Source organism: Chironomus tepperi, unplaced genomic scaffold (assembly GCF_022539635.2).
Source record: "Chironomus tepperi strain 1889 unplaced genomic scaffold, CSIRO-AGI_Ctep_v1 contig_445, whole genome shotgun sequence".
NCBI classification, from domain to species: Eukaryota; Metazoa; Arthropoda; class Insecta; order Diptera; family Chironomidae; genus Chironomus; species Chironomus tepperi.
In genome coordinates, this window is record NW_027226567.1 from 5,085,772 (window position 1) to 5,109,414 (window position 23,643).

The window sequence follows — 23,643 nt, forward strand, 5'->3', positions numbered from 1 at the left end:
CACGGATCAAAGTTGATCTTTTCAGGCCAGCGAAATAAGTAAATAAGTCAAACTATATGTTGATGAACTTTTTTAAATTCAATCCAACAGTGCTGGAAGAGAAATCATCCATTTTAAAATGTTTACTTTGTAGTTTGAATAATTAATGGAAAGTTTTACATTATAAAATAAAATGAGGGAAAAAACTAAAAATGAAAATCATGATTATTTGTTGAATGGAATTACTTTAAATTGAAATAATATAAAAAACTCATTTAAATTATTTTAAATTGAAAAATTTTATTGAGGTTTCAATTAGGTTAATTTTTGTAATTAATAGGTCAAGTTGGGGGCGCAGCCAGAATGGTGGCGTTTTGGAGTTCGAACTGAAAATCTCAGACTCATCACGCCCCCGTTCTTTTCGATTTTCCATTCAAAAAACGTTGCGAAATACCTTTAGCTTAAGCCTAAAAACTAGAGTTCGGTCAAGAACCGCAGGATTGAAATTCCTGCGTTTTAGATGAGCAACCTTCCATTTTTGAGCTGCATTCTGTAGTTCCACTAATACTGCAAACCTGCAATTTAGGATGAATCTTCCTTAAAAACACCGAGAACTCTTTAAACCAACTGAATTTTAAGAAACATCGCCTGAAGAAATCTACAAAGAACTGTTTAATTTTCATTCCTTAAAATCATGAGTTTAAAAGCATTTCTATTGCACTTTCAGTAGAAAAACCATAAAAAATGTAAACTCTCAACAGAATTGCTGTTGACAATAATACAATGCATTTTTTTCACATACAATGCTAATAACATAAAAATTAATATTAAGTAAGAACCATTTTTTTAGCGATAATAAATGTTTGTCAGCAGTGACATTTCAGCTCACATTTTAATGATGCTCATGAAGAGCATTTGGGATGATTCATAAATTTTCTTTTTTTATTATTATGATTCTTACACATAAATAAAGGATATGAGTTTTTTATACATGCACACATGAAGGCCTGGGTTATAATTTTCATATGCATACATTGCTCATTTTTGTGTGCCTGCCATAAACTGCGATTCATCTTATTCATGAACTTTATTTTTGTTTTTCGCTGGTGTTATTGCAATTAGGGATTAGGGGTGGTTGGAGGGAAGTTCAGGCATGATTAGTGGCTATTTTTCTAGATTTTCAATTTCTAATTCCTGAATTTAGTGAGCACTTACTTCATCGTCGTATTGATCATCTTTATCCATGGCTTCGCTCATTTGGCGTCCAAAACAGACTCTATTGCTGACTACCCCTACCCAATTGCCAATATCAAGTGCTTCACTGTCTCTATCAACAGCCTATCTTCAAGAGTTCTTTGGCCGCCCTCGACCTCTTTTGCTATCTATAAAAACAGCCATAATTCCCATCATACATCCATATCCACCAATCTACCCATCAAACTAAACTACTTGATCTACCCTGCCTCAATTCTAACACAAATCATAACCACGTGGATGTACTACACATAAAAAATCCAGCAATGTTGTTATTTTCTAATCGTTAACCACCATCAATCTGGTCCTTTTCACATAAACACATATTTTAGTGCACATTTCGCTCAAATAAGGAAAGTCGTATAAAAAACACTTTTTTTTATATTAGAAGTAAAGCTGCAAAAAATTGATATTCAAATCGTATGAATGAGCGAAACTAAAATGTTTGGATTATGGTGTTATAAAATAAAGGATGGTGGATTTAAATGGGATGTTAGGGATTGATGATTTAGTTTTTATGGATTATTATGTGTGTTACAAGGTTAAGGTTTAGGTTGTTTGTTATGGGAATTTTTAGAGTCAGAGATTGATGACGAATTGAAGATCATGTGGATATGAGTCGTTTTTAGTCAAATTTTCCATGAAAAGACTGCTTTGAGCTTAGTTTCGAACCATTTGTCTTCATTGTTATCAAATTATCATAAGAACTAGTTATTAACACTATATAAAGTATAGTGACGCAGCACATATGACGTCAATCAATAAGATAAGTAGTAAATAAGTAGTTACGTAGCATTGATTATTATGACTTAGAGATTAGGCTCACTAATGCTACCTTGATACATGATACTGTATGATTACTTACTTACTTACTTCCTTGGCTGGGGCGCACAAGAGCTCATTGCCGCGCGTAGGGAATGTCTGAAGACAGCTCTATCTTTCTAAACCTTCTGTCAGTTCGGGATATTAAGGACTCTAGCGTCCTTTTCGTTCTGTCGTATAGCTAATTTCGAGCAATTATTCAGAAACCCGAAAGGTTCTCATTCTAACATATTTTATGCTTCAGAATGCTTAAAATCAGATTAAGCAAAATCTGTCCAAACACTAGAGTCTCGTTGATCTACAGACACCAATTTATCACATCATATACCTCTCGGGACACTTCAGACTAAAGTGATGAATGCTACGACACAAAAAATCATTGCATTGTATTGTCATATGCGTATTATGCTGGTATCCCACATACAGTGGGGAAGTACTAAAAATATCATTGAAGATATTTTTTTTTCATTGTTTTCATACTCGTTCAGCTGATAATCCGATTAAAGTTATTTCACAAAAAATAAATAAAAGTTTTCTGACAAAAATAGAATTGTGTACATGTGATATAAACATTGAAAAAATAAACATGCATGTTGTCTGGTACTCAGCTTTACTCGGGGAATCGTGATAGTATGGATTAACAAGGAATTTGTAATGTTCTTGTAGATGATGATGTTTAAGATTGAATTGAATGGACGTGAATGAGGTTTGATTGAGTTGTTGGAGAGTACTGACTGGAATTAGACCTTGAAGTTGTCTCGAGTTATGTCGAATTATCAATAGAAAGTCCGAATCGACCCAAATAGACTTGTCCATTGAGAATCCAAGTCGACTTCGAGCTCTGACCTGAACAGCACAACGCAATGCTACTGCTTAGACAACGCAAGACCAGAAGCTGCCAAGACAGCACAGTGACTGCTGATTTTGATCCATTTTATGCAGTTCTCCTCAATATGTTTCTCAGAATAATATACAGCATGTGCAATGAAACTTGATTGAAACTCAAATTTTTCATAAAATCATTTCTAAAATCCAAGCCTTAAAAATATTCAAAACACAATTCTAACATCAAAAAGGCATCATCTAGATGAATAAGAAGCTAAATTAAATTAGGATCAAAAAAAAAAAAAATCTCCATCCATACGTTCATGAATGAATCAAAATCTATGTGTATTTCCACATCTACCTTTCAATGTCTATATGAATTCTTACACATGACTACTGTTGATCAAAAAAATATATCTTCGATATATATCCACGAGAGGAGCAAGCAAGTTGAAATGAAGAAGAATTGAGAATAAATAATTTATGATGTTATGAAACATAACAAACGATACAGCATGAATCGTGTATCGATCTCATTGAAATGTAAAATTTATACCTCTTGCGCTTCATGCCTTCTCCTTCATTCATCCTTCCATCCATCGATTTAATATATATATATTACAACAACAAATTTCATACATTTTCATTTCTTTATTCTATCGAGTCAGCATCTGTTGAAACTGTGAAATCATGAAACTTGATTAGATTCTTACATTCACATTCGTATAAGCATAAGCACACTCGTAGGAGTTGGAATTTTTTAACTTTAAAAAAAAGAGAGCTTTCATGACTTTGTATTGCTGGTGCATTTTTTTGTTCACTGAGTTATTGAAGCATTCGAGCATAATTGAGTTAAAATAAATGAGTATTTTCAAAATGCCAGACATATCATAAGACTAAGTGTAGGAGTTGACGGAATTTTTATTCATCGTAATTTTTGGAATTTTTGAGTTTAATTATTATATGCTTGATAAACCTTGAACTTGACTATGCAAATTGATGTTAGGAATTTTAGATTTAGACTATTGAAGCATCTGTTTAAAGTTTGTTAACTGATTCTATAAGTTTCAGTTAAAATAGGAAATTTAGCTCCAGGTTAAGCTCTTAATGACACGGCATTATAAATGACAATAATGTATGTAATGAGAATTATTGTTTGTATTGGACTTTCGAGAGACTTTCTCAAATTCCAAAGCTAAAGATCTTCATTTTAAACTTCAAGTCATTATTCCTATGTAACTGTGAGTCAAGGAAATTGACTAAGTCATTTACTAACCATTCCGAGGTTTCGTTAAAAGGTATAGGAACTCTGAATTGTTTGCAATTACAGAATTTCAAGTTACTTGACATCCAGCGATAGAAAATGCATTACACCTAACAGACAATGAGAATACTCACCTAAATGAGCCTGCCTGCACATGAGGGGAGTTCAGGTACAATAATAAATGAAATTTGATGAGTTTGCTGTTGTACCCAGGCTCCTATTTAGCCGCTTTATTAACGGCATACGATTCACATTGGATCAAAAGGAACTAATCTTCACAAAGACCAGATGCCGGATTGTTATGATCTTCAAAAACTATCTTACTTATTAAGTTGCTCGTTTAGATCAAGTTGTGATCTGATTTTGATTGAATTTTTGTTTCGTCTCTTCTAAGAAGAAGCCTAGATCTACCTCAATCGTTGGCTATCCCTAAAAACGAGAGTATGACCCTACATACGTTCCCTATTATACAATTCCAATAACACTGAACTCCCTAAAAAATACTCACAAGAAATCTCAATTCATTCCAGCAATCAAAAAGACACAAACATAAATTGATCGGAAGCACCTTTTCATAAGAACTCATCATATCATCACCTATATGTACGCACAGTATGTATGCAATGATGATAAAAGAGAAAACGAGATGAAATTTCATTGATACACCATGTGTGCCTTACGATACACCTATGAGTTATAAAAAAGAAAATGCTGGAAGGAAATAAAAAAAAAGACAACGAGAAAAAAGGTAGGAACAGCGCGATGTCTTATTGCTCTATCATTGCCATCGTCGAGTTCACGTACATTTGCATTGCAAACATAAGTGTGACGTGCGAGGGAAAGGAAGGTAAATGTTTGTCAGATAACTCAATTACCCATCATGTTGATTTCTCTAAAGATTTTTATTTCCGCTTAACGAAAAGTAAACTTTTGAAGATGAAGTTGATTCGGAAGCGGCCACGTTGTTTACCTTTATGCTGGAAAATGACAAAAAGGTTTGGGGACATTTGTTGGCATTTTGAGGAAAGTTTTTGGATGTGTCCCGGGTAGGACATGAACTTTTATGAGTTTTAGAAACAAAGCTACAGGATATTTGAGTTTCAGTTCTTTCATTTGGACTTCCAAGAATTTCTAAAATGAGCATCAATGTTGCTACATAGCAACCAAAAAAAAATGCGTTTTACTTGTTATTTTTATAAGCAGCATCTCAATAACATTCAGTAAGTCATGCGTTAATGAATCTTAATGGCAACAATTTTCCTTTCGATTTTGTTATGTATAAGCATAAATATGCTTCATGCGTGTATGGTGGGAATGATGTGAATATCTTTATATGTGCAACTGTGTATGAGCCTGTATTTGTGTTCATCTGAGCGGGAAAAAAGAGGAAGGAAATGCTTTCAATTCACATTAATGCTGCTTTCAAGAAACCATTATTTCCTCATTACATTATGATTACATAAAGAATAAAAGGAACAAAAAGAGGAATAAAAAGTTATGGCTTTAGATTTTTTTTTTTTTTAACATCGCACTTACTTCACTTTACAATGTATATATCATGCGGACAGGGTTGGTGTTTTATTGATTTAATGTCAAAGGTTGGAATTTTATAGGCTGTGCTTTAAAGGAAGGCAATTGAAATCGATTACAAATCAATTTCAAAATAATGGGTCTTTTTAATGATCATGGATACATCTAGACATTATAAAGTGGCGAGAATTTGTTATAGGAAGGATATTAATTATGGCAATGTCCGGAGGGCATTTTCAGGGGTTTACTTGACTGTAACGTCCGTATGTCGAGAAAATCTCACCGTTAGTTTGATCCACAAGCAATACAAAGTATGTCAGCTGACACTTTCACTATGACAACAAGCATTGGCTTGTATAGAGCGAATTGTAGTCAATAGAAAGAAGAGAACGGCTATTTAGCATATTACGTGATACTTTTCAGGTTCGTTCTATCCACATTCCAATCATTAGGTAATCTAGTAGCTCTCGTCCCTTTGTCTCTCGCTACACTTCAAGTTTATGACCCGTTCAGTATAAATAAGATGCTTAGTCACGATCTCTGTAACGTCAGTTACAGTGAATTAAGACTTTGTGGATACACGCATACAGGATCCATCTTTTGATTAATTTCACAGTGCATCCTTCAGAGCCCCGATTGCTACAGAGTTAAGAGTCAATCAACCTCTAAATTCTTCAATTTGCTAGGCACCAACTCAAAAAATTTCCTGTTACGCTCCGGACAATGCCACAAACTTAGTGGTCTGAGCACTTGACTGCCAAGCTTGCTTGCTTAATTTTCCGAACTTACCGATCAATTGTGATCCATGATCTCCCATAGATGTAGCTTAATACTAGTTCTTTCGCTAACTAGTGCTTGTTGATTTCTGATTCTAAGTTTAATACTCACGAGTGGAGGAAATACGTTGGAAATAGACCTGACATCGACTAATTATGACGTATTTTAGTCCACTCGGGACTATCTCAATCGACAGCTACTTCCCATGAATTCTTTGGCCGCCCTCGTGACCTAATTACTTCTACAATTCACATCTCATAATGCACAAAAACAATTTTTCAAAGCCTTAAAAATATTTATCACCATTCAGCAACTCTGCCCTATGTGCATGGTAATATTTCATGCAATAAATTTCAGATTAGCTCATTTTCTCTCTCATTCTATATAAATAAATTTATTCTTTGCCTCCAAACTTTTATTTACTCAAGCAAGCCGAGTAGAAAGCAACAACAACAGCACAAAAAAAAATTGAGGATAATGGGAAATAAATCAAATTATGACGAAAAAAAAAAGAATTTTTCTATAATGAGAAATTTTATGCTTATTAGGTGAAAGGATAAAGAATGAAGAGAAATTTCCTAACAAAAAAATATTTAAGCGAGTATGTAATGGATATACATTATCATTATCATCGTTTACTTTCATGAGCTTTATTGAAACATTTCATCTACCTTTTCATAAATACTTTTTCATGTAGGAATAATAAATGAGAATATTTATTTTTTGTTGGGGTAGGAAGGGGTGAGAAAATGTCAAATGAGAGAATCTAGTGGAAATTTGAGAGAAATACAATTTTGATACTGGAAATTTTCAACAGTGTAACTCTCAAATTCTCTTGTTTTTCGTGCTTTTACTTCTCTTTTGCTTTTTTTTATACTCATGAAATACTTTTCTCATTTCTCTTGTGAATCTGCTCTCGAAGTATGTAAAGAAGTTCCATAATAGTAAATACTGATTTCTTTAAGAATCTCACAATCATGATGACCATGTGTAGATGTTGATGTGAATATGTTCTCAATTTATGGAAAATTAATTTCCATTTTTCACAATTTAACTTTTTTTATGGTCTTTTAAAAATCAAGAAGGAAATGTTAAGATCAAGGACTTCATACAAGTGGCCTCGAACTGTACAACATACTCAATAGGGCACTGTAGTATCACCGTAACATGCAAAGTTGTCCAAACGCCAGTATGACCCATTTTTATTGAGAAAAATGCGTTTCGCCGCGTTGTGCCACTTGGATCGTACGAAATTATTCATATTCTTGTAGAGTCTAGTAAAATTATTTACCGCAGAACTTGAGTTCGACTCGAATTTTGTATAAAGTTTAGACGATTATTCCATCCAAAATTAGAGTCGACTCGACATGAACAAAAAGACGATATAACAAATCAAAAGCAAATCAATATCTAGTTTATAACTGATTCTAATGGTTTTTTATCCATTTTAGAACTCCAACTCTATGTTTACTTCTCTTTGTAAAAAGTCATGCCCTAACAGACAATCAGTATACTCACCTAAATGAGCGTGTCCATAAGTATACTCAATATAATGTTCAATATTATGAGTATATTCATGAGTTTGCTCCATGTCTGTTCGGGATACTTGATCGACACATATTAGAATGTAAATACACATGGTAGCCAAGCCGACAATTCAATTGGAATCAATCTACCATCGTTTGATACTGACTGATGCCTGGTAGGCTTTTTAAAGCTAAAGTTAGCTATCCTTCTCGATGCGTCACCTTGAAATTAGGAAAAATCCTAAAAATAGCAATTCCTTTGAATATGTCCTGCTGAACAGCATTTGTCAATCAGCTGCACTCTTTTTTAACTAATGAACTGCATCAAAAACTACATTTTACTCTATAAAACCATTGACTTTCTTTGATGTCGGTCACTTTATGCAGTTGCCATATCCATTAATAATTCAACTTCAATTTAAGCATATTTAATAATCATGAATTGATGTACGGAAAGTACATGAGCAAGTTGGAAACAAGTCTTAATAAAATCATACATCCTGTTTTCAACATTGTTTTATAAATAATACTTTTTGTACCCAGGGAAAAAGCTAAAATTACTCACAGCAATTTCCTAGTAGATATTTCAAACATTAAGTTCCATTTACATACATCAAAGAAAATTTAAGTAACAAAGGATTTAATAGGAAATTTTGAACATGTAAATTATTAGCTGATTTTTAATGGCTTTGATATGATTTTCAAATGTTGTTTGTAGAGCTGTTGTGGGCAACTTTTTGTCCCGAGATACACATAGTAATGTCATGAACTCTATGTTGTGTATAGGGTTCCGGTTGAGGCTAACTACCAATGTGTGCCGCGATAAATAAAAGTTTAGGCAACACTGCTGTTGATCCAGATTCCGGATGACACAAAGCAACCGTGTCGAGTTCACTAGGATTACAAATGGATATTTTTAAGGCTGTCTACACTCTACCTTTACCTAAGTTGTGTTGCTCGGGCTAAAATAATATTTTTTATACAGAATTTTTCAATTGTTCATCATCATCGATGCAAATAGTAATAGAACTTTAGGTTCATCTTAGGTCAATGTAAGGGCGAGGCCAGAAATGGAAGCGGGTGCCTTTTGAGGGTTCGAACTTTAAGTTTCCTCCATTGACTAGATTCCTAGGTCAATGATTTCGACAATGCACATTTTCAAGGACAACCAAATGTCTGTGAACCGGCTTCATATTGATTTTTTGGTATAAAATAGATGAAAAATCCTAAAAATTTAAAAAATTGTGCAATTTCTAAAGTTTCAAAACTATAAGATTAGATACATTAGATACAACATCACAACTATTAATTAAGAGCAAAAAAATAAGTTTTTATTTTTTATTTTCATTAATGCAATATTCAAGGAAATGCAAAACAAAAAAATTAACTTAAAAGAGAGCACAAAAGTACTTTTTTAATAAAACTTTTTCGTACCTTTCTTTATCTCAGCATAAATGGATATAGAATAGGGGCAAGAAGCATGTTTATTACTTTTACAAGATGCAAAAACAGAGTAAAATTTATTCTTAATTGGATAGTTTTTTTTAGTTTTTAAATTTCAATAGTATGATGAATGGATGTTTGAGTTTGAAACTTTTAAAATTTAAGTTGGAAATATTTTTAAATTGGAATTTTTTGATTATTTTCTATTAAAATAAATGCATAAAAGAAGAATTCTTTGTAATCTTGTTGTAATCCAAAGAAATTTATCGGATTATTGACTGAATAAAGTCAATTAAAACTAGAATTTCAATAACTTTTAAAGCTAATATTGCCGATCAACACAAATGAAGAAGTTTTGGCTATGGAGCTATTAAGGAGGCCGTTTAAGCTCTTTTATTAAGAATAAATGCATTTTATTAAGGCACAATGCAGCAAACCATATTTTCATCGAAAAATGGATCGGAGACGACCGTCACGATGCCGTCAGATGCCCAGCATTGCAATGTACTTAAAAAAAGCTTTTTCTAAGCCTTAAAAAGTCCTTATTCAAGCCTTCTTCATTTGTGTTACTCGGGATATTCAACTATTCCATCAATAATTCATTCATGCTCTATATTTAAAACCATTTTTAAATTTTATTATCATAACGAAGTTATCTGAAAGCAATCTGGAATTTTTTTCCTTTTGTTAAAATTGCACTTGCCAATAAATTATATTGAGAATTTGTGTATTTATTGCTTGCACTTTTCTTTTTGTTGAGAATAAGAAATTGTATGCAAAAAATACTTTCACACAGGATGAAATAGAGACATAAATACAAAATGTATCTAATAGGACAATGAATAAGAAAATTAAATTAAGTAAAGTTTTGCATCAACAAAGAAGTTTGTGATGAAATGAAATAGCATGCCGATTAGTATAAGACTTTAAATGGGATTGGATTGGTTGTTATAGGGGTTCATTTGAAGGTTTTCCTGTTTTTGATCCTTTAAACTACAATTTCACTCCTTCTGCCTTTTGGGAAACATTCATTTTCAATAAAATAGCTATCTGAATAACTAAAAGTTTTATATCACTCGGGATGAAATCGAATGAAAAACATAAAAGTTTTTTTTTATCAATTTATGTTCACAATAATAAAATTTTAAAATAAATTTGAATTTGCAACAATCTCCACTTATATTCAATAAATTTAATGCTAAAATGGGTGAAATAGATGCAATAAATTTTTAATTGAAAACTTTAAGTTTATCTGAATTTATTTTCACATAATTCACAGTTGTCAATAAATAAAGCTGTTAAGTGGAATGAGCATAGACAGAGAACATTCTCTGAATGAATAAAAACAAGCAAAAATTGAAGGATTTCTCGTCTTCAATAATATGAATGTGATGATAAATTATCCCACATATAAGTCAAATCATCAATGAAATAATCAATTTGCTTTCATGAATAAGGATGTGTCATTGGATGTCAAACAGCTTAATTTGACTTTCTTATTTCTGCAATTTTTTTCTGTCTGGCAATTGCTGCCAATGACAGTTGATTGACTGATTTGTTGACTAGTTGATGTGAGTCAAATGTGTGTTAGCATAAAGGATTAAGTGACGCTGTTAATTGATGATTCTGGACTTAAATATTGGTATGGTATTCTTGGGTTCATGGACATGTTCATGTCTTTGATGATCTGACCCAAAAAGCAAAAATCGGTTAATCTACTAAAAATCCGACCCAGGTCAACGTGACCCTTAATTGGTGCCGAATTCGATTTGAATCTGGTCTTATGTCAAATTTTGAATCCATTGACCGACTTGTGTCATTCCGGTGAATTTTTGAGGACTATATCCAAAGCATCAAAATTTCTCACATCATCCAAAGATACCACAAACCCAAAAACTCCTTAGAGCTGTCTAAAATTCCTCAAAGTCATTCCAATTCATCACTTTATCCTTCCTTCTTGTAAATTCTTCCGCTTTTAACCCCAAAAAAAAATATTTTTCATCATTGACTTCTCAATCGATGAAATAATGTGACATATTTGGGGAGGTTTTTTTCCGGTACATAATCTAATATAATGAATGTCTTTATGTCATGCCAATAAACCTCTCTTTCTACATGCACAAATAGAGCGAATGGAATGTGCTGAATAATTTTTATGATGTCCTTTAGTTGGACTTTTATTGAAATAGTTCTTCTTTATTATTTTTTGTGATGTGACTGAAAGTATTCATCATAATATGATGTTGTCATGATAATCTGAAGGCACTTGAGAGATTGACAATGCAAAAGTTCTGTAATTAAGTCAAACTTTTTTAATAAAGTTGATTAAATGATTCCCGAAAAGCATAAGTTGAGTATTTGATTAAAAATATGACATCAGGCTGGCATGACTCTAACTTACTAGACCCAGAGTGGTAAGACATCCGAATCTGAATTTGGTAAGTCATCAATCTGGCAAGGTAGAGTCATGTAGACCTGGAGCTGGAATTTTAATCAATTTACCGACTTGTGCTGTTCGGGATTTTTATGATTTTATTGAATTTAATAGCTGACACAGATATGAAAATCAAAAAGATATTGCTGGTCAATGACCGATTAGATTGATCAATCTGAAGCTTTATTTCCAGTTCTAACATTTCATAGTTGCTGTAATGGACAAATACAAAATCATAAATACCGAAATTCACACAACTATGTCACTGTGACACCAATTATACTCAATTACCATCAGCATTACTATCAACAAATTGAATAAAATTAAAAAAATAACAAATTACATGACACGTAAAATTATTTTAATTGACAATAAAATGATCCATAAATATTCGTCAATTGTACTTTTTATTATTTAATTTAATTGCTACATAATTTACAACATATTCAGTATATAATTTAAATTTTATTCATGATTAAATGCATGCATGATATATTTTTTTATGCAAAAGGAATCTCACTGACCACAGAAAATTGTTGAAAAAAATTGCATTTATTTCTAAATGGATAGCAGTTTGCGGGCAGAAAAAAACTAGGGTTGGAATTTTATGTGATTTTGGAATCGAATTTCGGTTGTTTTTACGTTGGAGGATGTTCACTTACTGATCATTCTTAACGAAATTCTCATGAAAAATCATTGATCGTGCATAGAGCTCCAAAAGTTACCAAATTATTTGAATTTTGGTCAAAATCAGACTAAAAATGCCAAAATTCGGACAGATCATCAAATATTCTAGATTCTGAGATCATACAGCGTCAAATCATACAAAAAGTATGGCAAAAATAATCAAAAATTAGAAATTTTCAACAATTCCTTAATCATTCTTCCATTTTTCCTTCAATTTCCTCTAGATTCCCCACGAACAGTCACGAAGTCAACCTACTCATAACTTTACAATCCCTTACAAAATCATCATATCAAAACTTACCATAATCTACACTAATCAAAAGCTAACATAAATCTATTTAGAGATCAATTACGATCTAACTTAAGGAATTTTTTTTTTCAATCCTTCCCATCATCAAACATCCATTCCATACAGTTCCTTACATTTTAATCCTCTAAATGCAGAACAGGAACAAAAAAAAAAACTTTTTTTTGTTCTATTTCTTTTTGCTTGATAAGTCTGATGCATTCAGCATGGATGTAAAGTGGCTCTTGGGATTTGCTTTTAATTCCTTTGGATTACCATCTTCTATTATTCTACCATTCTCCATAATTACAACACGATCGTAATCCAGTATAGAATATAAGCGATGCTAGATTTACGAAAGAGAAAAAAGGAATGAATGAATGTATATATTGTATTGTTAGAAATAACCAGGAAACGGAACGAATAGCGAGATAAAAATTTATTACAAAGTTTCACAAAATGTGGCGCTGTTCCCATTGCACTGTGTGATTTAAAAACTTTTTAATCATTATTTTATAGTAGTTGCAGAAGTTCATTAAATGAAAGTTATCAAAGTCGGGGTAAAAAGTTGTTGCTGGTAAATAAACCACAAACAAGCTAAGTTGTGTATGAGTTTAAAAAGGCTGTTAGAGGTTGAACGTTCAGGACGTCTACAGAAGGGTGTGATTTTAGGAATTCCTTTACAGGGAAGCCCCTGAGGGACTTTAGAAGTCAAAACCTCGTTTCAGCTAGCATTTTTCGTTAATGTATCCCAAAACTTCTCCTAAATGTCAACAGGGTGCTAGTCTGACCCCACACTAGGCTCTAGCTACGACTCTGGTCTACAGCTAATCTAAATTTTAAGACATTGACCTCTTGCCCCACATTCTAACTCAACCATACCATTAATCTGACAGACTTAATAAATTGACAATCCAAACTCATTTTATATCAATTAAAGTCCTGATTGGAAAATGACAATAGGAAAATCACATCCAGATTCTCACACAGCAAACAGTAAAAAACCCTAACCATAACAGAATAAAATCCAAAGACAAAGCAATTGTGAAATTAAAGGCAAAATAAAACAAAACTTACAGCAATCGTAATTACAGTTTTCCCTTTGAATGCATCATTGGCAGCCTTTAGAAATAAAAGTTCCGTTTCGTAGTCAAGATTTGATGTTGCCTCATCCAATACAAGGCAAATTGATCCTTTGAGTACAGCTCGAGCAAGGCAAAATAATTGACGTTGACCGAAGCTCAGCAATGCTTCACCCTCACTAAAATGTGTATCTGTTCAAAAAATAGACAACCAAATGGTACAGATTCAGGCTATTGCTATCAATTTTAATTTAATGAGACTTAATCGATAAATTCCGTACCTAATTTTTCAGGAAGAGATGATATTAAATCTTTTAATTGTACTCGTTCCAAACATTCCCACAATTTCATATCAGAAAATCGTTTATGTGGATCAAGATTCTCTCGTATCGTGCTACAAAATAAAATACCATCTTCTTGTGGTATAATTGAAAGCCTGGAACGAAGCTCAATCAAGCGTACTCTCGATATGTCAATATCGTCTATCAGTATTTGACCGTTAACGATCTCAATGACGCCAAACAATGAATTGGCCAATGATGATTTTCCACTGCCACTTTTACCACATATTCCAATCTGTGCGATGAGGGGTGAAAAAAAAACAATAATAAATGAAAATTGCTTAATGGATGAAGTTCTGTTGAGTCTGATTGGATGGAATGTTTTTGGATATTTTTTACATGAATGTGCGTGTGATAAAATTAAAGCAAGTGGTTACTAGTTAATCTGGGTATAGGGAATGGGCAGCGAATAAGCGGCAATGGTCAAGTGGTTAAAGCGTCCGACTACCATTCTAATGACCCGGGTTCAATCGCAGGGAAAGTCAAGTTGGATTCGGATGCTTTTTCGCTGTTCTAGTCACACCAACTCGGTTTGTGTATTTCGCGACACACAAATTGTGGCTAAGTACGTTGCATTGATATACCCTGGGTCATGCAACTGTGCAGAGTTGCGATTAGACTTGATTGTATTACTAGCTATAAATATGACATTTGTGGAACTTGTCAAGAATTGTCAAGATTACTTCTTGTCGTAAGACCAACTAATCGCAGGTTCTTCTACTTGAGGCATAGACAGTCATTTTTCAAACAGCAATTTTTGCTGTGAAAATGGATCAAAATCAGCGATCACAATGAGAGGCAACATCGTGTCTTACGGTCAGACTGTCCAAAACTGGCAATTCTATTGCTAACCCTAACTGTCAAAAGGCATGCTCTCAAGAGCTCACTTTCACCTTGCCCTGATTTTGAGAACATGTCCTTTATCTGCTAGATTAAGTATCTGTAAGATAAGATGCACATTTAGAACATTTATCTTATGTCATCCAGTTTATCTGGAACAAAATTAATGTATCGTCATGAATAAGGGTCAAGTGAAATGAATTTTTGTTATTAAATTATTAAATGCACTCAAGTTGCTCGAGCATTTCTTACAAGCAAGACGGCAAACAATAAATTAAATCCACAATTGTAATTGATTTTAATTTGTTCGTAAAGACTGTAAAATGGTTCATTGAATTTAATGTAAATAGTGGAAATGACTTTATTATTGACTTTTATTAAATTTCAACTTTGCTTGAGTTTTAAAATGTGTCACTTTTTATATTGACATATTTTTCAAAGTTAATAGTCATTCTGTTTTGACTGTTTAAGATTGAAAAAATTGTCAACAAATCAATATCCATTGAAAATCCATCAATTGATTAAGATGCATCCTTGAAATTCCAATTGACTTTTTAACTTGTTTCTATTTTCTTATTTCCATTTTCATTTAAGAAAATCTACTAAGGATACAGCAGAGGAATTGCACACCATAAATTATAAAGCATAAGAACATATATCACTATCAAGTGGTACAGAAGTAAAACAAAAAAGAGAAAACTATAAAAACAGACCTTCAAGTGTTACAATGCAATCATTCAATAGATTAAACAGCATCAGACATAACAAATGAAGATAAATCCATTAGCCAATTTTTTTGATGATAAATTAACAGCAGTGAATTGTAAGATTGTTATTGGAATTTTATCTACAACACTGTACTATGCATCATACTCACCCTCTGGCCAGCTGGAATATTTAAGCACAAATCTTTTATGAAGCTATCATTTTGATTTGCATGCTTCAATGACACATTGCGGAATTCAATATCCCCAAACTGTGGCCATCTTTCTGGCAACGTTTCATCTGAAAATTATAGAGATAATTGAAAATCACATAAAAAGTCGGGATGATGTGGTGGTCAAAAGGGGAGATTACTTTGTGATCTGGCAGGTAGTAAGGTTCAAAAATGATGGGTTTTCAGATGTAGATGTAGCTACAGTTATGATAAGCAGGTGGCGAGTCTAACGCTAAACTGGGTTGATTTCGTTTGAGTTGCAGGCATATAGACAGCTGTAGAAGTTTGCATCCTTCAACGAACTGTAATGTACAGCCAAAAACTGCAAGCCGGTGCATTTAAAGGCAGGAAGTCCAAGCCTGATGTTCATGACCGAACCCTAGAACTTTTCAAAACTTAAAAGCCAAAATTGTCCGAATCATCAACTAATTTACTCAGTTTTTGAAGGATATCCACCAAATGCTATACCTAAACAACTCTAAATGGATACTCCCCAGTTAAACTCAGCTCAAACTATAATTACATCCAAGATTTAACCACAGATCATCAAATTATCACCTCCCCTTGACATCATCAACATTATAACACATACAAACATTCACAGCATCCATTTCTTGGTAGTCGTTGTCGATGCAATAACTTATGCGTTCGCAAGCACCAAAATACATTTCCATATCAGCAAATAATTTAACGACCCAATTCAAATAAATTGGAATCAGCAATGTGTATTGTAGTGCAAGACCAACGAGCGATGGCAGGGAATCATCCGGTAATATTTGACTCGTTATCAATGCTGTTTGTATTGCAATGAAAACAATTATTGCGCCCAAATAGTCCTGAAAATATTTTAAATTTTTTTTTGTTGAGCATTTATGAGTGTGAAAATTTATATTTTGATGATGAAAATTTATGTTTTGTTTGGGGAAATGGATGGAAATTTATGAATATATATTTAAATTAAAATTCATGATTTTGTGTGAATTTTGTTAGAAATGTTTGTTATTTAGAAGCAATTTAGATTTGTTTGAATATTTATTTGTATATTAATCGATTTAAATTTAAAAAATTCTGCTCAATTTGGTTTTTATTTACTAATCCGAGCGACACAAATGACGAAGTTTCTGACTCGGAGCTGTTAATGGCTCGACTATTAACTATTAGCTCTCCATAAACATTTCCCTAAGTCTAATCAAGTATTTATCCTAAAACCCAAATTTTTTTTTAAAAAAACTCAACAAACTTCAATTTTTTCCAACGCAGCAAAACCTACAAAAAAGCTTTTCTCTTTAATCTAAATATTTATCTATTCTTATGAAGCTCATATTTCCAATAAAATGTTAAATGTGTAATAAATATTAGTTGCACGCCCTTAAAAGCAAATGTAAATTGCCAGAAAAGCTATTTGGTGCTTTTTTTGTTGTCTGCTAAAAGCTTTTACATTTTAAAATCTTCATTTTGAATAATAAGAAGGATTTGGTTGTGAAAAAAATATTGAGGTTGAATGGAGAAAGTGCATTTTAAATATTAGCTTTTTATTTGCTTAATCTCAATAATGTTGAGAGGACGAATATATGTTATAGTTTGCTGATAGCAACTTAATGTCCAGTTGTAACGTTTTCTGTCCACTCAGGGAATATTAAAGATTAAATTTAAGTTTAGTTTGATTCCGTTTGATTTTTAAATAAATCATTAAATTCTTTAATAAGACAGTACAACTAATTACAAGGTTGACATTTGGCTTTTTTGTCCTGTTTTCATTAAATGACCACCAATAATAAATTATTCACATCAAGTTGACATCAAACGAAACCAAAGTGAAAAAGATTCATTCATTGACAAAAAAAAGAGAATTTTAAATTCACGAAACTACATGAAAAAAATCATTTAATCTTTTTGGGGTCGTTCATTTATTACTTAACGCGAAAAATTGACTTTTTGAACATACTCCTCGCTCTTTATTTCCGAACAAATACTTTAATATACATTAATAATTTTGAATGTTTCATAATCTCGACCGATTCCCCTCGATCCTAAAAGCGTTACGTAATAAGTGAACTACTCCTCTCTTCCTTTCACAAATTAAATCGATTGAAGGATGAAGAAAAAAGTGAAAAAAAATGACTTGGGATGTTTCGAATTTTTTTACCATATATCGAAATATAAATTTGTAAAGAAAAAAAAAATCTTACCAATGCAATTCCAAGCCAACGATTTGAGCAATTTAAAATCACAAATGACACATTATTCTCTTCCATTCGCTTAAATAGTATTTCCATAAATCTCGATTCTTGATTGTATGCTCTGATCGTTGTTAACCCCAAAAATGTTTCCGAGCAATGTGAAAATATTGGAGCATTTGAGATGCTTTCAATTCGTTGTAATTCCCTTAAATGAAATAAAAAAATATATAAAAATGTAAAAAAATAACCGAACAAGAGCACCGAGGAACAAAAAAACTGTACAAGATTTAGTGCATGAAAATTAAAATCAAAGTCATTTAAATAATTTATGATCGCTTCAGTCGTAAAGTACAAAAAAAAAGAAATACTAAAAATTGAAGAATTTCCTCAGATGAAATGGAAATTTTTTTTCATTTGCAATAAGTGGCAATTGACTTTTTTTCTTCAATTTCTATGTCATTTGCATACATAAATCGTTGCAAGGATTCTACTTTATTTTTGTATGTAAAATATTGAAAAATATGTATATATAGAAAATGGTGAACCACAAAAGCCGTCGAACTACTCGTAAATAATGCTGCCAGGTTGATGGGATTAAAGGATGTTTGTCAGATATTTCAATATTTTGCTTGTGAATATACATTAACATGCTTTACATCAATCTGACTTGGTTTGACTCTAAACTGGTACCGGATTCAGTTTAAATCAGTTAATCGATCAAAAATCCAGCCCTAGGTCGACGTGACTCTGAGTTGGACATTTAAACTGAGTCTGGATCCATGCCAAAGTCACGCCGGCCTGGTGCCGGATTTTGGATCGATAAACTGAGTTGTGCTTTTCGAGTTTGCTTCCTATTTAAACATTACATATTTTAAATGCATGTATTAGACTGTCAAAGGCTAAAAATCACATTCATCCACACAATCTTAACCAAAATCCATACATACCTTGTTGATTCCCGGTAGAATTTTTGTACCAAATAATATATGACCAATATTGGTATCGTTAGCAGAATGAACCATTTATTTATCGCTGTGTTAATTAGAACTGCACATGAGCACAGTAATATAAATTGTAGTAAACGTTGGCTCGTTGTAGCGATTTTCTATAGTGGAACATAAACATTATAGGCAATATGTAATAAATTTCAGAATAATTTTTTTAATTCCGATCTATTCAGTTATGTCTATTCATCAAATAATATTATTTAATGGATAGAGTCAATCAAATTTATTGAATCTTTATCAGATTCACTACATACCTTATCAATTATTGCCATATCAAAACTAAATCGATTTATGATTCGACCAAATGGTGTCGATTGAAAGAAATCCAGTGAATTACGCATAATGGAATCGACCAATTTATTATGTAGACATTTTCGTGAATTGTTTCCAGCTAATTGCGCTGATGGTGTTGCTATTAATGCAAATATTATGCACAGTCCCGACAGATAGCAATAAACATTAAAATAATAGCTGACCTAAAAAAAATAGAAAAAAGAGAATAAATGGAAGATTGAGGATAATAAAAAGCTGATGTTAAGGATAACAATCATTGCAATGTTGTGAAAATTAAAATTATTCTTTTTTTCTCGTTTTGAATTTTCCTTTTGTTCTTGATTTTTTGTCTGTTTTTAAAGAGCCAAAAATTCAAGAATTTTTGATTATCATTTTAAAGCTTTTAAAATTAAATGGATACATTTTAAAATTCATATTTTATGTATGACATTTAACTAGAATGGGGTAAACTATGCTCTGAAGATGTCCAAATTAGGTGTGCCACTGTAACGCTACATGAAGCGTAACGAGTAACATTCTAAGTGAAAGGCAAATAGGTGTTAAAGATTAGTTCTGTTTCAAACAATGAAAATTATAGGAAGGAGGATTCTTAAAGAGAATTGCCAACTCTGGTTAAACCATAAATAAACTAATGTCTTAGATAGTGACCAAAAAATTCTTAATTTAATCATAAACACAAAAAATTGATCAGTTCTAATCTTTTCCTAGTAAATAATTTAACTTACTAAAACAGACAGTTTTCCAAGGAACGATGTCTATTCTTAAATATCCATATCTAGACAGTGAAATATTCATATATTAACAACACACGAAAGTTGTATCTTGATTAAAATTTATTTTGTTTGTCATTTTCCCAAGAGTACTTATTAGTAGAGTTTCGGACCTCGACGCGCAATGTTTAAATCTTTCAACATTTTATTTCCAATACAATTAATTTACTGCTTTAAATTTTCAAACATTACTGACGATTACAAGGATATTAAACAATTTTCACAAGTTTTTAAGGATATTATTGATAGTTCTTACGTAAATGAAGGCATCGAGTTTGATATTCACATTCATTCAGTAAAGAACACGTCATCATTAGTTCAAGAAATTTATAAAAGGATTGCAACTCAAAAAGAAATTAAATACAAATATAGATTGACTGGTGATGGATATTGTATGATAATGGGATTTTACAGATCAAAAATCATTCTTTTACCATCATTAAATGAACTAAATTGCTTTATTAAGCTTATTAAAGAGAGTTTATATCATGAAAGAATGTTTAAAATATTTTTATACATAGACAATTTAACGTATGGAGAACTCTTAGCCTACGTGTTTGAAAGAGTTCCTTTATTTAGACATTTCATATTTCATCATGTGTATTTTGTTGTGAATGGTAAAAATATCATCAAAATTGCAACAATCGAAAAATATACAGACGTATTTTGCAATTCACCACAATTAACGATTGTTAATAATTTTAATAAAACATCAATGAAATGGTTAAAAAAATTTAAAAATTCACAAAAATATTTGGATTTTCACGAATGTGAATTAGTTCTTATGCTGCCTATACTTCAAAGTACATATAACTATCATTCCTGGGGATATGCGGATATAATTCAAAATAATCTTGAAGTTAACGGAATAATTCCAAAAATATTCAAAATAGCATCAATAAAATACAATTTTAAGGATGTTTATCAGCCAGTCTTGCCATCATCTAATGCAACTTTAATGAACGATAATAAATTAGCCTTAGTTTTAGTTAAAAATCATTCTAAAATTCCAAATGTGTGCATGGAAGTACATCCAATGCATATAATGTTAGATCGTGGATCATTTCGAATAACATCGTCATTTTTACAGCTAACACATAATATTTTAGTGACACCAGCTGAAGCTTACACACCTTACGAAAAGCTATGGCTACCATTTGACACAGAGACCTGGTTTTACTTAACAGTTACATTTGCAGCAGTATTTTTTACAATTTTGATCGTAAATATCTCGCCAAAATTCATTCAAAATATTTTTTATGGAAATGACATTAAAACGCCATCGCTTAATATTTTGAGCATCTTTTTTGGAATTTCACAGACAAGACTGCCAAATGAGAATTTTTCAAGAAATATTCTATTCCTTTTTGTGTATTTCTGTCTAATTTTTCGAACTTGTTATCAAAGCATGTTATTTGAATTCATGACTAGTGAACCAAGACGTCCACCACCAAAAACAATAGAGGATCTTAAAGACAGAAACTATTCGTTATATACGATGGAATACGACACGTTTAGTCAAATGATTCAAAAGGAAAAGGACAATTGGTAAATTACTTGATTTAATCAGTGTCAATCAAACTCTATTTACAATATTTAGAGGACACTGACTTAGACATTAAAAATAAATTAATAGAATAATAATTTCATTATCAGGCCTGTTATCAAGCCATGTCCATATGAACAGTTTCTATACTTGTATCAAACACAATCACAAAATGCATCAGCAAAGACGTCACTATTAATATCTGACCTCTTCCAATCATATGCTGAGTACATAACACGACAAAGTGACAATTGGATAAAATTAGACGAAGCAATGCATGTCACGCACGGAGGTCTTGTAACACAATCGAATGCTTTCTACTTTGAAATGATTGAAAAAACTGTAGATTCACTGATAGACACTGGAATTATTAGTTACTTAATTGAACAAGATATTGGAAGGAAACTAAAATTTAATATACCTAACAGTGAACCAAGTGTCCTTAATATGGAAGAATTACTATTTGGATTCAATATTTGGCTTGGATTTTGCATTTTATCGACCGTGAGTTTTGTGATTGAACAAATTGGATGGCTAATTAGGAAGTGTAAAAGAAGAGAGCAAATTGTGAGAAGTTCAAGATTAAGATCTAGTTTTTCAAGTTGGCATCGATTTTTTGATTAAATATTGATACAATCTAAATTAATTGCTAAATGGAAGGATCCATACTTGTGTTAAATATGACTAGAATTCATTAGAATTTACCAGGTTTTTAAAACAGATTCTGAAAATTCTTAGGTTGAGTGTAAGAAACTAACATTATTGGCCTTCGTGGAACGTACATAAGTTTAACGTGGAATTTCAATTCAATATGGAAACCTTTAAAGGACAGTTTGGATTCCAGGACGGACAATAATCCGTTATAACTAGTTAATGGCAAGTTAATGTGTAAACCCTCTATATGTATCGCTTCACCAATGTCTAGACTCCAAGCTACTAAAATTCTCAAGAAAAATGTAAAATTGATAATAAATATCGGGGCGTGTCTGGTACAATTATTAGTAACAACTTAAATAGACAAAGGTACACATGTCGAACAGTTCGAACATATGTTAAAGTTTATTCTCAACTGTCTATCAATTCGCTTTTCGTGCATTTATAAGATATCATCAAAAGTCATTCTACAACTTAAAAGTCATTTTACAACTTAAAAAACATTCTCTTTCCAACATTATCATCATGTCTAGATCGAAATTTCATTAATCAGGAAAAGAAACTACATTGCAATTCACATATCATAAATATAAAAGGGAATCTTAATTGTATACATACATCAGTTGAAGTTCCGCTTCCATTGTCGGTCCATTCTCGAAGCCAGACATCTGTATAGACCCTTAGTGCCTGCCATAATAATGTGCTCATAAAGAATACAACTAATGTTAATGTGCCACATGCTCTCGCATATAAGGAATATATTTTTGCTGGAATTTTGCCATATTTTCTCTCTTCATCAGACTTTAATCGATTCGGCACAGATTCATCGTCTTCAAGGTCTTTGAATGATGCCATTTTATTTGGTATTTTTTATAATGAAATATAAGACAATTTAATAAAAATTTTAGCTATTTCCATTATTATTATCTCATCACACACTTTCTACTTTTTGCTCTCTTGCCTCTTGTGTCTCTTATTCTTTCCAGTCAATCTGATTTCATTACCGAAAATGCGTTACGTATCATTTGATAAACAATTTTCATTTAATTTAATTCAATGTAATTTATTGTGATGAAGATAATGACTTAGTTGACTAAGGAGACACGCAGCAAGCAAGAGGACAAAATCATCACAGAAAATCGCAATCAATGCACAAAATAAATCT

General features: G+C 31.9%; 1 protein-coding gene across 2 annotated transcripts in view; it reads right to left on the bottom strand.

Annotated features, from left to right (window-relative positions):
* Positions 1-12,289: 12,289 nt before the first annotated feature.
* The window catches only part of Sur (Sulfonylurea receptor), a 36,776-nt gene continuing 25,422 nt past the window's right edge, over positions 12,290-23,643 (bottom strand). For both annotated transcript variants that reach the window (XM_070650549.1, XM_070650548.1), the window contains exons 17-25: positions 23,097-23,317; positions 19,469-19,690; positions 19,155-19,312; positions 18,217-18,412; positions 16,620-16,863; positions 15,968-16,095; positions 14,191-14,485; positions 13,905-14,101; positions 12,290-13,173 (exon numbers count right to left, since the gene is read on the bottom strand). In XM_070650549.1, the coding sequence (XP_070506650.1) occupies positions 13,018-13,173; positions 13,905-14,101; positions 14,191-14,485; positions 15,968-16,095; positions 16,620-16,863; positions 18,217-18,412; positions 19,155-19,312; positions 19,469-19,690; positions 23,097-23,317 (1,817 nt within the window). In that variant the 3' untranslated portion in view covers positions 12,290-13,017. The remainder of the gene's footprint in view (positions 13,174-13,904; positions 14,102-14,190; positions 14,486-15,967; positions 16,096-16,619; positions 16,864-18,216; positions 18,413-19,154; positions 19,313-19,468; positions 19,691-23,096; positions 23,318-23,643) is intronic.